The following is a 14,782-nucleotide window of genomic DNA, read 5'->3' on the forward strand; positions in this document are numbered from 1 at the left end:
GGCTGGGCTGGGGGCGGCCGAGGCCTCGGCGGCGCCGGCCCCGGGGGGATGCGGGCAGGGCCGCCCGCGGCCTCCGGGAGCGGTCGGTCTTCCAGCAGTGACTCTTGTGCCAAGGCCTGAGTGTTGGTGTGAATACGACTGGAAGTTAATGTTTAGGCTGCTGTTACAACTTTTTGGAAAGAGGCTGTGCCTACTCGAGTGTTTTATTAAGTAGTGAACTTTGTTGCTAAGCTATAAAATAGGTTTTATTATTGGCTATTGTCACTTTTATCTGTGTAGCCAGTAGGAGTGAAACTTGCTCAGTGTACTGGTGCCTGGTGCTCTTGTTGTTAAGGGTCTGTCAACATTTCCATTATTAAACTTCTGTTTTGAGGGATTTATAACTTGGCTTCAGAAATTCACTCTAGGCTGAACCTTGGCACGTACTCTCTCGGCCAGGGAGTTAATTCATTTTCCAACTACTCGAAAAATCAGTCTGGCCTTCATATTGCAGGACCGAAAAGAAAATAGAAAGGGGTGGGGCTCAGTTGCTTCTGTAGCTTTTGGTTGCTTCTGAGTTGCAGACTTCAATAGCATACTGAAATCCAGCGAGGAATAAAGTTATTACGAGTAGTTTTTTCTAAGTTTTGCAGCTCTTATCGCAGTTCCGTGGTGCACACATGCGAACGGGTATACATTCACCTAACAGTTGGTGCTGTGTCTTGTTAAACACGGTAACTGCATTTAAATAGCTGTCGCCTTTGAAAGGCACTTAACGTGTGTGACGTTCATACAACTTGTACTTTTAAGCTTAGCGTTATCTTGCTTGTGTATATTACTCTTCATCTGTAATGCATATTTAGTTGGATCACTGTTCCTTGTACCAGTCGGTGGTTCCTAAAACATAAATCTGAAATCCAGCTAAAGCCAGAGAAGCATCTGGTTCGCTGTGGACTGTCTTTTTTAAAAAAGACTGTTTTCATTTTCCTTTTCGTTTCATTGTGCCACAAAAATACTGTTTAACAGAAAAGGTCTTTTAAGTTTCTGTAATTCTCCTACTTTCTCAAGAATTAAAATTCCCCAAATTCAGTTGATATGCAACTTGTGTATTTTGTTTAAATGTAAGCTAATTCGTTACCAGTTTAATATATGAAACTTAACGTGTGCTTGCATACAGATGTAGTGAAACAGAATTGTAGGTTCTCCATAAGAGTACATAAATGGGGCCTCATATAAGGTGCAATACCTTGTGTAGAGAGGTGTGGTAGGGGCTGATACATGCATCTTATTATAGGTGTCCCTGTCTTTGGTCTATTTACAAAATCAGTTAATTGGTAAATATATTTTACAGAGTCAATATTACTTCATTCCAGTTTTCAGAGCTGCTTTTTCTGTTTCACGGTGGACACGTATTTACTACTGGCACGAAAGTTTTATGTACTTACGACTGGTAACTCTGGTGAATGATGAGTCATTTCTGATTGACTGGTTAAACAGTTTGCTGAAGCTTTGCTTTAGCTAAAGCGCAGACAGACTCTTTATAAGCTCCCAGTACCCTTAAAAGTGTGGTTTGCATGCGTTTTAGGAAATTTGGTGTTGTTATATAGGTTTTGTGGGTTTTTTAATGTTTGAGTTCAGGAGTCTTCCTCCGTTGGAACTCACTGCTGTCGATGGGCATTTCTGTGGCTTTTCTCCTTGTGTAATCTTTTTAAACCCCTGCAGAGGGTGTATGTGTGGGTGTCCTTGCACCCCCACACCGCAGTTTCAAAAGGAGAGTGGGAAATTAACTCCTTCAGCATAAAGTGGGTGCATTGGTAATGGGTGGGTGTAGTCCAGTAACAAACCAGGCCGTATGCTGTATGAGGACTGCTGACTGTGGCCATGTTTTTTTTCTTAACACTGAACCAAGGAATAAGAACTTTAGTTTTCAAAATAAAACTGAGGGCACTTAGCACATACTTACAGTTAATATTTCTTGACTTACATAAGGGCTTTGTGATGCTAATTAACCAACCTACTTGGAGGCTCTCTTGAACAGAAACAATTGGAAAATAAGCAGAACTTCCGAATGACTAACTTAAGAATTTCTTCTGAAAGGTTCATTTAAAGTGAAATGTCTTCTGACAGCTGTATTTCTGCTGAAATCTAAGAATCTTAATGGGAATAATTTCACTCCTGGCAGGCCAGCACTGATGCAGGGACAGCAGGAGCCCTGACCCCACAGCATGTCCGAGCTCATTCCTCTCCAGCATCACTTCAGCTGGGAGCTGTTTCTCCAGGGACTCTTACACCCTCTGGAGTAGTGACTGGACCCGGAGCTCCATCTTCCCAACATCTCCGCCAGTCGTCATTTGAGATCCCTGATGATGTACCATTGCCACCAGGTTGGGAGATGGCTAAGACACCATCTGGACAGAGATACTTTCTTAAGTAAGTAAAACTTGTTTTCAGTTAGCTTTATCTCTGGCATTTTTTGTTGTGGGTTGTGGGGTTTTTTTATAAGTACAGTCTCTGAATTTTAGTAAGTTTGTGTTTAAAGTAACGTATTTTTAAAAACATGCTCCTGACTTTAAGTAGGAGATCCTACCACTTCCCATATCAAGTCTCTGCTGGTTCTCAAAACTTTATGGTACTCTGTGAATATTTATCCTATCTTAATCTTAGCTGAAGAATGTTATCCATTATGTTGTATACTAAAAATTAGTGAAATGCACATAGTGATTTTTAAATAATGTGAGATTCGGATTTGCTGAATCTTCCCAGAGTTCTTGTGCAGGTCAACATACGTTTCACCTCATTTTTATGACATAGATGTAAAAATACAGAGAAATTTTAGAAATTATCGTGGTGAGAATGTATCAGGACTTCTTAATTTTTGAACAAGGACAATTGTGTAAGTACGCAATCAAAACATTTTTGCCTACTTTCTAATCACAAGGAAATTAATACATGTGTGTATTTGCAGTATTAGGGTCATCTACGTTCCCTGCAGTGAAAGGGAAATTGCAGAACTTCTAACATTGTTTCTTGTTCCTACAGCTGTAGCGTTTTCACACAGTGAAATTATTATCACCTTTTTCTATAACTGAAAGAGAGGTTACACATGCCAACCATCTGACACCTAATTCATCAGGGAGCATTTTCTTTTATGCTGTGTAGTTTTCTAAAACAGCAGGAGCTTGTCCTTCTTCCTGAAAGTATGCCCACCAAGACACATAATTGGCTCTCAAATATTTTGACTATATTTTGAACATTTTATTTAACTGCAAGTCTCTAAATAACCCATTATATGTCATTTTCAGGGCTGGGAGAGGGGAGGGCAGCATAGTGTGTTATTTATGTAAAACCTGTTTCAGCCAAGAAAAACATCTTTATCCCTACCTTTCTTGCTAAAACATTGTCATTAATATATGCATTTGGTTGAAGTAGTTGAGTTTGTAGCTTCAAAAACAAATTTACGTTGTCTGCAACGAAAATGGAACTTGTAGAACTTCTTAAAAGCATTGCTTGTTCCTGTAGCAGTGGTGTTTCCATACAGAAGTTAGCATCAGTCTTTTTTAACCAAAAAGAGGTTATGGCAGTTGTCTGAGGTCATTTGAGACTGAAGGTTACTTTTTGAAAACAATCATTCTGTATTAGGAATACGAAAATGAGCATTAGCTATAGATCTAAAAGATGTGATATTTTCTTCGGTGAAGTTTAACAAATCAGTGTATTCTAGAATGTGAGCTCTTTCAGTGGGCACAAATAGAATTTTTTTTCAACTGTGCAAGTTTATGCCATTTGACAATTGTAGCTCATTGGACCCTGAGGAAAGCACATACAGTTTTAAAATGAAAAGCAAACTTTGTGCTACTGAGAACTCTTTAAGAGCAGCTTATGAAGTATGAAAAATAGATATTTGATTTCTAAGTTTTACTGTCATGAGTGTGTGTTTGATAATGCTGTCAGTTTTACAGAAATCAAACAGTTTAAGAGATGCAAAATGTCTTCACGGTCTTACTGATGTTTTTAAAAATTTTGTTCATTCAGGTGAAATCAGAGTGAAAGGTTTGTTCTTGGAAAGCTTCAGTTTCATTATTACCAGAAAAAATCTTTTCCTTTTTTTTCTGCAAGTTTTTTTTGTCCTTTCTTGGTGTCCTGGTATCCATTTCAAAGGGTCAGGTTTCAGCAAGAACAATAAAGAGCCTGAGACTGGAAAGTACACACAAGTCTGGCAAACTCATCTGCATGAGCAAGATCATTTGTTCTCAAGCAGACATCCAAAGTAAATGATTGAAAGAGCTGCTAGCTGTGAAGGATGTGTCTTGAAGGGGAAAGGAGTGGAAACAAACCAGGTTGTTAGGAAGAAAAATAAAGGCTGTACTTTTTGAACCTCTCCCTGCTGGGTCACATGCTGACCTTGGGAGATTTTAAACAGCTTAATGGGCTGTTTTCTTTTGGCTTTCCTTGGGTGATGCTGTGGTATGGGAGAGTCTAATGAGGACAGTTCTGAAGGCTCTGTTCACACTTGGAGAACATTTGTTGTTCCTGAAATGTTGGTTAATGCTCTCTACAGGTGAGATCCACCAACTTCATTGGAGTTCAAGATTTGTAAAAAAGCCATTTCAAGTACTAGCAAAATGTTTGTTTTGTATGTTCAGGAAACCCCAAAAAATGTAAGAATTATTTTTGAGTAGTAAGTTTGTATTTCAGAAGCTTTTTTCAGGGTTGAGTGGTAAGTTCTGTCTCCTACTGCAAGCCCATTAAAACTCTTATCTAGTTATACCTTAAATATTTGCTCGAAGCGTGAGTACTAAGGTTCCTGATGCTAAATACATTTAATGTGATTCCTTCTACCATATGCAGATTTTTGGTGTCTCTTCCAAGTATTCAGCTTTTTTGGTGGATTGGCTGCATTGCTCTTTGTTTCCATTTGCTCTGTTGTGTAGCCACTCCATGAAAAGTCTGGTAATCGGGCTCTAGAAAGATCTTTTTCAGAATAGGTAACAGTATTAGATTTTTTCCAGATGTCAGTAAGCCTTATGGTTATAGTTATCATAATATACTACAGTGCAAACAGAATAATATAAAATGGAGTACTGTACGTGGTACAGTCTGGAGTAGAGTCACTTCCACTAATCAGTGGGTCAAGCACTGCAGCATAGTAGTTTGTGTGGAGAAATGAAAGTAGCGTGTATGGGAGAGAAAATACTTGTCTGTATATATAGATATATGCACAGAGTTATTTGGCCAGATATTTTATATACACACCACTTGTATCCATACATATTAAAAGAGGATGAGAGTGGCAGTGTAGGGTCTGAACCAGAACTACTCTTGTCAATCAGTCTGTCATCTAGGTAAAGAGACCCTTTTATGTATGAATGCCCAACACACAGTTTGCCAGAATTCTGCTTACTAGTATTCATCTCACTGTTATGAGTAAGACTCCTGAATATAATTTTCCATTACTGAAAATGCAGGTGATTTTGGTCAGTGACATGCTTGCTATACAGATGGTAAAACTAATACTATTTTTTACTGAAGCTGCAACTTGAATAGAGCTCATAAGTTAAGACCTGCCTGGTTAGTAAGTGGTCACATCTGAGTCATCTCAGCATTGCTGTGCGGTATGCTTTAGCCCATTCTTAAACATGCAGTAAAAAAGACTTGCTTGGTTTGTGTGGTGATGTCAACTGCATTGCTTTTTAACCACTTCCTGTTAGCCAGCTGCTGGTTGACATTTCAGTGAACTATGGAGAAAGATAGGGGATTGCTCTCTAGGCAAAAGATAATATGCCACGGGAGTAGCAGATAACAACTTGCAGGAAAAAAAAAAAAAGTTTTAATCAATTTTAGAATTACTCTTGTATAATTTTAACTTAGTGTTATACTTCCAGTTCTTACTAAGCTGGTGTAATACCTCTTCTCATTTTGTAGTGTGAGGAAAAGTTAACTGATTGTCCAGCAAACCAATCTTGTAAGTATTTTTCCTACAGGAAGTAGTTCTTGCAAGCAGTTTATCAACAACTTCCTATTTTTTTCTGTGAAGTGTTGAATGACTTCCTGAAGGAGGCCAAGGTGGTTTTCATTAGTATCTGTGGGTGTGTTTGAGGTGTTTACCCATTTGGCAGAAACTTTAAAAATAGATTGCTGTTACACGTTTCTTACATGCTCTATACAGAGGTATGGCTTCGGTTGTTATGAAACCAAATCATTTTAAGATAACAGGGAAGTTTGTTGCTGTGCTTTTTGTTTTTTTTTTTTCTCATGTCACACATGAAAAATATCCAGTAATGCTGTTAAATTTCTCTCGCATCCCATTTTTGCCCCTGACTAGAACCACCCACTATACTATCATCTACCTCTCTTTCCCCCACTCTACCAAAGTAATCTTAGTCTTCCAGGGCAGATGTTTATTGGAAAAACTGCTGCCACAGTTACATGTTTTATTGAATACCTTAATTTACTGGGGAAATGCATATTCAGAATCATCAGTTAATACGAGTTCTTGTATTTACAATTCAGGCTAGTTTGTCATTAAAAGGGGCTGTATTGTTGGAAACCAAAACTGCAACCACTGCTTTTGATAGGTTTGTCCACTTTTCATGCTTTTTATACTAAAAAGCAGTTGAAGATTTTTGTTTGCTAAATTTTATTTGTAATATGTCAAGTTTCATTTTTATATTGATTATTTCTGAGAGTTTATGAAAATATTAATAAGATCGATGATCTATAAAGAAAAGCTGTGAGATTTGTTCAGGGGAAAATGGGCACTGTTGGTTTCAGACCATAGCTGGAGGAAAGAACTATTAGTTAAAACACTTTTAAAGTAAAACATACTGTGGTATGTTTTATTTCCATATCTTTAAAAAGGTGAAGGAAGAATAAGGGCAAACCTGCCTTATTTGTGTTAGCACTGAGATTGAGCTGGGAGGAGGGTTAAAGTACATCTTCAGCCCTCTGAATTCAGAGAACTTTCAGCCAGCTTAGTGGGTGGGCATCAGTAAAAGCAGTGGCACACAGTGCTTTTCTTGTGTTTAGGTTTGTTTTGCTTAAGAAAAATTGCAAACAGTGATATCCATACATTCAATACTCTGCCATACAAGGTGATTGCATAAGACTATTGGAAAAACTGTTTAATAGATGTGATTTCAGGTAAACCAAAAACATACCCTGTGGTTTTCACCAATGTGTTTTCCTTTTATTTATAAGCATGTAGGAATTTATTATCTTTAGAAGAAAGTAGAACTGGGGAAAAATACAGCATCTGTGACAGGTAGTTGTAAGTTAATTAAATTATCTCTGCAGACTTTTTTTTTTTTTTTTAATGGGCTGTTGATCTGTACCTGTCTTACTCCCATAGACTTTTGCCTTTCAGTGTATCTCTCATAAAAATAATCTTTGTGCTTTATAATGTCTGATTTGGTGCCTATTGAATTTTTTCCATAAACTCTAAAAAGCACTGGATTAAACCTCTAATGAGAGCTTCTAATACTGTAGAGGAGCGTGTGCCAGCTGTAGAAAATGTGAATATAATTCTTAAAAATCTAAATAGGATCTGAATATACATGCAATGGAGAGAGAAAGCAATGGCATACTCGGAGGAAAGTATTAGTGCAGTGTTCACTAAGGAGGAAAATTATGATTGTTTCAAGTAGCAAACATATAAACTCCACACCTTTCAACTTCACTTATGGAATTGGTCAAAATTACTTCTGGTTTAGCTGTTGAGAATACTGGTATAGTTTTGGTTTGTATGCTTTAATGCCTCATACTGTTTTATAGCAAATCTTTCCAGTCTCCTGAATCAAGTTTGAGATCAGTTTTATCTTACTGTGGTCAAAAAAACTGTGTTACGTTGAAAGCTAATTGTGACCCGAGATCTTTATTAGCTAGTCTTTCATAATGAGGAATCTTAGAGTCACTCTGATCAGTAATAAGAGGAGGCTTCTGATACAGGTTTAATTGGAATTTCATGTTAAAAAAGATGCTTCTGCAATTATGCTTCTTAAAGATTTTGTCAGGTTATATTTGGTTTTTAAGTAGTAGCATCAGGCTCTGTGGGAGCAATTAGAATGCTATGGAACCATGCCTGTTTTCTCAGGTCTTGACCTCTTCTAAAGACAAACAAGAATTTGATATAAATCAAGATGAATGTCCTCTAGACTCTCATCCTTTTGCCTTTCTTCTGTATGTTGAAGATGGCAAAGAATTATAGTTGTGGGTTTTTTAGTAGTCATCTGGTTTGTAGCATAGGGTAATCTGTAACCCATCAGTCACATCATGGAAATTCCTACTCGATCGAAACCAGTAAAATAATAAGAGGATGTTAATTTGAAAGTTCCCATGAAAGAAAGACAAGCATTACCCACCAGTTTTTGCAAAAAATATTTCTGATGGGTAAATGCAAATGAACTCATCAGCGGCGTACATGGGTAAAATCATACCTACTTTTACAAAGTTAATGTCTTACTGTCTTTTCTCTTTTGGAGATGAAAAAATGAGTAGCATTAAAATTCCAGTTACAAACTCTTCATGCAGTTTCCATCTGTAATTGTGGCACAACAGCTGCAATTTTTTAAAAGCTGACACAGAGCAAAGTGGAATTGTCACTCAGTTTATCCATTTTTACAGTAGACTTTCAGAGAAGCACTGGGAATGCTAAATATTTAACTACAGGACCTAAATTGGGTTGCATGTAAAATTAAAACAGAGTTCCTGGTTTACTCCCAAAGAAACGTTTTCACATATCAGACATAAGCAGTTACTGGATGACGCCTAGTACAGCAAGATGTGTTACTCAGGGTTGAGATACAAGATTAATGTTAAAACTAGTCTGATATGAACTACAAGCAATTTCTTTCAGGCTCTTGATTGAGACTAGACATCTCCCTCCATAACCAACCAGAGAAAAAAAAAAACAAAAAAACGAAATGAGGTAAACAACTATAGAGAGCTGTCAGCTAAAACTAGAGATGTTTCTCTTCTTTTTATATGTGGCCAGACCACTGCATGTGTTATCTTCATAGATGGGAACAAATTCAGATGATGTAATTAGATTTAGTTTAACCTTTTGAAACTGATAGCTACTCAGTTGTCCTATGAATTTTGTGCCTTGTATTTTTATGAATTCCAACGTATTTGCATTTGTTGTTTGTACAGTTGAAACATACATATGCAGTAAAACTCATTAATGGTGGAACTCTCTGTCTTTCACTTCTTGTGTAAACATTGTTCCATCTTTTAAGGTGTGGGTGTTTTTCTTCCCCCCCCCCCCCCTGACTCAGTTTGTCTTGTAAATACCAAAGAAAATTTGACTTGGCTGAATGCAGGAAATTTACTGAGATTTCTGTGAGTAGTATCCTTTGGCAGGTGCCCCTAGGACATGGTCAGGATACCATGTAGTTGACCCAAGAGAAAGACAGAATTGTCTCTAGGGGAAATTTGACAGCCTGGGGACTAGCATAATGTGAAACAAAATTTTGGGGAGGAGCCTGTGTATTGGAATGTTAACGGATAGGTGCCATTTAGTGGCAGGACATACTCTCACAAACAGCTTGCTAAACCTCATTTTGATGTAGTGCTGCCCTGGGAAATTTACTGGATAAACTATAATTTTTGTTGAGCATTTAAATAGGAGTTGAGAGCATGGGGGAAATTTGTCTTTATTGTGAAAATGATGCCTAATAGCTATTGTTTTGGTAAATAAAACTGGAGTTTTATTTGGAGAAGAGTTTTTGAAAGGTGTGACTTAAGTGGTGTGCTGCTTCATGGCCTCCTGAAGTGCTTCTTGGAGTCTGATTTCTGGGATTCACTCTGCTGGTGTTTTATTTGGCTTTTTTTTAACTAAGTTACTTCAGGCTGTGTTTCAGGCAAGTATAGCTAGGTTTTCTAAATTACTGGTTAAGTCAATCTAATAATACAAAGCTGCCTTGTAAAGTAAGACTTTTACCAGTATACTGCCTGTCAGTCATGCCAGTTGCTAAGGCAGCAAAGCTTGTCTTGAAAACAGTCTTGGACTTTGCTTTAATTTCACTAATGAGACTTCACTGCGTCATAGTGAAAGACCAGATCCCTTTTGTTGAGTTTCTGACAGGCTGTTTGGTAACTTAGATGAGTGTTAGTGGTTAAGTTTAGTTACTGATTATTCTGTTGAGGTTGTGAAGCCAGGTTTTTTCTGCTGAACTGTTTTATAGGAAAGTCAAGTAAATGTCATTTACTATTGCTAGTTTATCTCCTGTGGTTTCTAATTTATGGAGAGCTTTGTTGGAAGTCTGTCTGCACTGAAGAAGTTTGCTTTATTTAAATAGTGTTACTGCTTTAAGGATGCCTTTCCCATTCTGATTACCTGTTGTAACTGAAATGCTAAGTAAACTTTTTGCCTTTTCCAGATATGTTGTAAAATTAGACATTTATGACGTAATAAAACATTATCTGAAAGCAAACGTGTATAGATTGTATATAGGCAAAGTGAAATTCTTTGGGTAAAGGAAAGAAACGTAACTCAGATGTTTTCTCGTAGGATCTCACTTTTCAAATTTATTTTTTTTTAATTTGTTGTTCCTATTTGAAAAGCTTGCTTGGCAAGTCCTCTGCAATTACTTTCATTCCCATGTTTATACAAAATGGTGAGAAATAGAGTAAAAGATAAATTTCTTTCCGTATATGCTAACTGTGCTGATAGTGTAGTTAATATAGTTGGTAGACCTAAATATCCAATACACACATAATTCAGTGGTGGGTTTTATTTTTATATTTATAAAACCTTTGTCATTGTCAGAGTTTTGTCAGTGCTTTGAATGACAAATGGGGGCATTTTTTTGCATGACAAATAGGGACATTAAATGAGATATACTTTAAAAGGTGTAATCTGATGTATAAAAGGTTGTTACAAAGAAAAGGTGAAAGGACTTGGAAGGCTGTTCTTTGCCCAACTTTATAGACCATATATATATATGAAAAACCGATTTGTAGGAAAAAAAGTAGTACTGTGCTTTAATTGCAATTTAGGTGTCCACTGACTTTTGTGCTTGTCTTTGGGTCAGAATTAATTATAATCCTTTAACAATAAAAAGTTTTAAACACTTCCAGTCTTCAGTGAAAACAGATAATAGTGCATTCCATGGTTACAGGGCTTTACACATGAGCCTGACTAAGCTAAAGCTGCCTCTGTTCTAGTTCGTGTATGGATAGATTTGAGAGCTTTTTGTTATGCTTCTGTTGACACAATTATATGTATGTTATCATCAGTGTAGACCTGTGTTTCATTTTCCTACCTTCTGTCCCTAAACACATGTATGCTTAATTTCCATCCGTGTATGTCACTTACACTCTACAAGCCAGTGAGTTTAATATTTGGACTTAAGTAAATGTTCTCTTTCATAAGTAGTCTTGCAGGGTTTCACTTTTTATGGGAATCTTATTCTGAAACTATTCTAAAGCAGACCTAAGATATTGGGACCAAGTAATTACTAGGTAACAGAGGACAGGAACTTTCAGATTTGTAGTATTAGGAGAACTGTTATAATCTATATGCTTGTAGGTTTGGTTTGTTTTTTTTTTTTAAATCATAATGACTAATAACTAGACAAAATCTATTGGATATTTCACAATATCCTGACAATTTAGTCACTAGCTAGGCATAAGGAGGAGAAAATGTGAAACAGACCTTAGCATAAACAGTTAAGAATTAACATTTGAGCATCCCTGTTAACAAGGTCAAAGGAAGTCTTAATTACATTCTTTTAAAAAATAGTTTGCAATTCAAATTTGTGCCCATTTTTTTATGCTGTTAGATGGGTCTTGACATGAACAGCTTTGTATTACAGAGATTTGTTGAGGAACTTGGATAGTTCATTGTTTCCTTAATGAATTAAACATCAGTTGTATGTGATAATGTCTCCAGGAAAAATGAATCTTAATTCAGTTTCATAGTTGTGGTAACCGTTTTCCAACTTCTGGTTTTAAGGTTGCATTGGAGTAGGGAGAGGGGAAGCAGAAAGGGGACTTTTTTTCTTCTGGTGCAGCTATTTGTGTGGCTTTTGCTCAGGGCTACAATTTGAATCCTGTTTATGCTGTGATGGTGAGCAACTCAGAGATTGCGTGTGAACTTTAATTGATTCCTCCACTCTGCAATCCTGTTGGAGTAGGAGTGTAGACCATGGTCTGTGCCAAGTTTTGCCCTTTTAAAATGGCCTCAAATGCTTTCTCTGTGAAACCAAGGAGGGAGGATTTTAAGTCCTTTCTAAGCCAAGGTAACAGCTAATTTACCAAATAGTTGAGGGAGTTGCAGTAAAGTGAAAGTTCCTGGATTTTGTAATGGATAAATTTTATGTAAACAAATTTATGGGAGGAAGTCTTTTATCCTCACAAGAAGCCACTGAGCTCTTGTTTTGTGCATGTATATCAAGTTTGTTTGTATGGAATTTGTTTGAAATACAGGATTCTGGTGCTGATGCTTTCTTTCTTTGCCGGGATCTGCACATAAGTCACCTATAACTTTGTGAATTTCTTAATATGAAAGATATAAACAGACTTACAATTTTACTAATGCACGATGCTTTCACTTTATGACTAGCTGAAATAACTAGCTTCTATCCAATTTATACAGATAAATATATTTGATTGTTATTACCCTTGCCTGCAGTTGTGATACGAAGTTATGAGACCTTAGAATACTAACTGTATAGTTACACACATGCTACTGATTAGAATATTCCAGCCCCACCTACCATACGTAGGTAGATATGCATATACTTTGTCCGTCTTTATTTAGCCAAACTGCAAGATACACCTTCTGTAAAAGTTGATGCACATATTCTTTTGTTTTATAGGATGCTGTTCAGTCTTGACTTTCAGCTAAAAATCTCTTTGTCTGTTTTGCAAGCTGCAGAAAAATAAACAAGATGCAAAGTTTTGTAAGTAATTACTTATCAAACTGATGAGTCCAGAAATAAAAACTTTTATTAAATGAAAATATACAGACTGCAGTGCAGGAGCAAATGGTGCTGTCACATTGTACATCATAAAACAATCCTTTCGTTTGCACTTCATTAGGGCTAGTAGCTTTTATTTTAGTATATTGTCTGAGGCACTATTTCTGCTAAAGAAAAAAACATTTATTTGTTAAAGCGATTAGGCTATTTAACTCATGCTCCTGCCCAGCAATTTAGATGATTCGAGGCTGAGAATTTCCTAGCTGTTATCCCTCTAGTGGAGCCTATGGACCCAATATTTCACTTTTGGCAAACATAGCAAGGCTGAGCTGCAGAATCAAATTATAATGTTGTATTCTTTCATACAGGTATCTTTTTGTGTAATACATCAAAGCTATACTTAAAATGATTAGGCGAAGGAAGAAATACTGAAGATGATGTGTGGTTGAAGTGGAGATTAAAAGAATAGGAATACTGGCTGTAGGAAGGTGGTAGAAGTAGCTATACTGTTCTCTCTAAGTCTTCATCTGCTGTTCCTGATAAGATGTTCATTTTTAAAACCTAGCAACTGCTGGGCCCTGCCAGCTTTGCTCTTGTAAGAGATCTTATTAGCAGCATCTCTTTAAACTCTCCATATTTGTTCAAACCAAGTGCCTGTCCAGATCAGTATGTTGTTGCCAGTAGTGGTCATGAGCAGATTTCTTGGGAAGACCAAGAACAGAACAAGCATGTGTAATACTCGCCGAGAACTATACCAGCTTCCAGCTGTCCTCTAAGCTTTGTGCTGTCTCTGCTTGAGGCCATAGAAGCTTTTAGCATCTGCTGCATGCTTTGGCAAGGCGTCTCACTAGTTGTCTGTCCACTGCATGAAGAGTCACCTTCACTCTGTTTTAAGCTTGGCTCCCATCAGCTTCATTCAGTTGTGCCCAGTTCTTATTTTGGAAGTGATGATGAACAGTTGATGCATATTTGTTCTGCTCAGATTGATATCTTTTTCCCCTGGTAATTATCTCTTCTGAAACTTGAAGAGTCCTAACCTGCTGGGTCTTCCTTGGATAGAAACTTTTTTTTTTTCCAGTGATCCTGGAGCCCTTCTGTAAGCCTTTTCCAATTTTTGTTATTTTTCAGATAAAATGTTAAGAATGTTTTACAACATACACCATTCTGAACCTTTCATCTAAAAAAAAAAATACTCTTGTCCTTTCACTCTATCTATATACTTTTTTTTTTCCACCAGTTCCTTGCAGTTAGCAGTTGACCAAGAGTGAATTTGTGTCACTGGGAGAGTTTGTGATGCTGCTGCTCTTTTTCTTGCATAGATCCTAGTGTATAGACCCCTGTGGAAGTTGACCAGGCCTACCTCTGGGGCAAAAGCTGCTGATTCCACCCTCCTGTTTTTTTTTAGGGGGGGATTTTTTTGTTCAGTTTAGTTTTTTTTTTGTTGTGGGTTTTTTCTACTGGTAACTCTTTGTTCATGACATATCAGGACCTTTATCCTGTAGCTGCTATTTTTTTTTTTAATTTTACTTTTGAAAAACAATATTTACTGTTTCTAATCCAATGTTCTAGTCATTGGTTTCTGGAACTTAATGTCCACTGTGATTGCTGTCACCAGAAGTTGAGTCTTCTGTATGAACTTTGGACTTGAAATACTTCTGTTGGTGCATTCACCTTGAAAGGGAAAGGTCATCTGCACTTGCTTCCAGCTTATGTCTGGGAACTCCTCCAACAAAGCAGAAGTATGCTGGTGTGATAAAATGATGTTGTGTGTGTCCTTAAAAAAAAAAATAAAAAAAATCCAAGTGAGATTAATTTCTAGAAAAAGTATCTTGTAGTTGATACTACACATGTATGTAGGATTTTAATTGAATGGATATGTCATT

General features: G+C 36.9%; 1 protein-coding gene across 1 annotated transcript in view; it reads left to right on the forward strand.

The window, feature by feature from the left end:
* Positions 1-2,146: 2,146 nt before the first annotated feature.
* The window catches only part of YAP1 (Yes associated protein 1), a gene marked incomplete at its 5' end in the record, with an annotated part of 91,311 nt that continues 78,675 nt past the window's right edge, over positions 2,147-14,782 (forward strand). The window contains one exon of the mRNA XM_026855979.1: positions 2,147-2,409. Within this exon, the coding sequence (XP_026711780.1) occupies positions 2,147-2,409 (263 nt within the window). The remainder of the gene's footprint in view (positions 2,410-14,782) is intronic.

The sequence above is a fragment of the Athene cunicularia genome (genome assembly GCF_003259725.1).
Source record: "Athene cunicularia isolate RWA chromosome 1 unlocalized genomic scaffold, athCun1 chr1_part1, whole genome shotgun sequence".
In the NCBI taxonomy this organism is placed as follows: domain Eukaryota; kingdom Metazoa; phylum Chordata; class Aves; order Strigiformes; family Strigidae; genus Athene; species Athene cunicularia.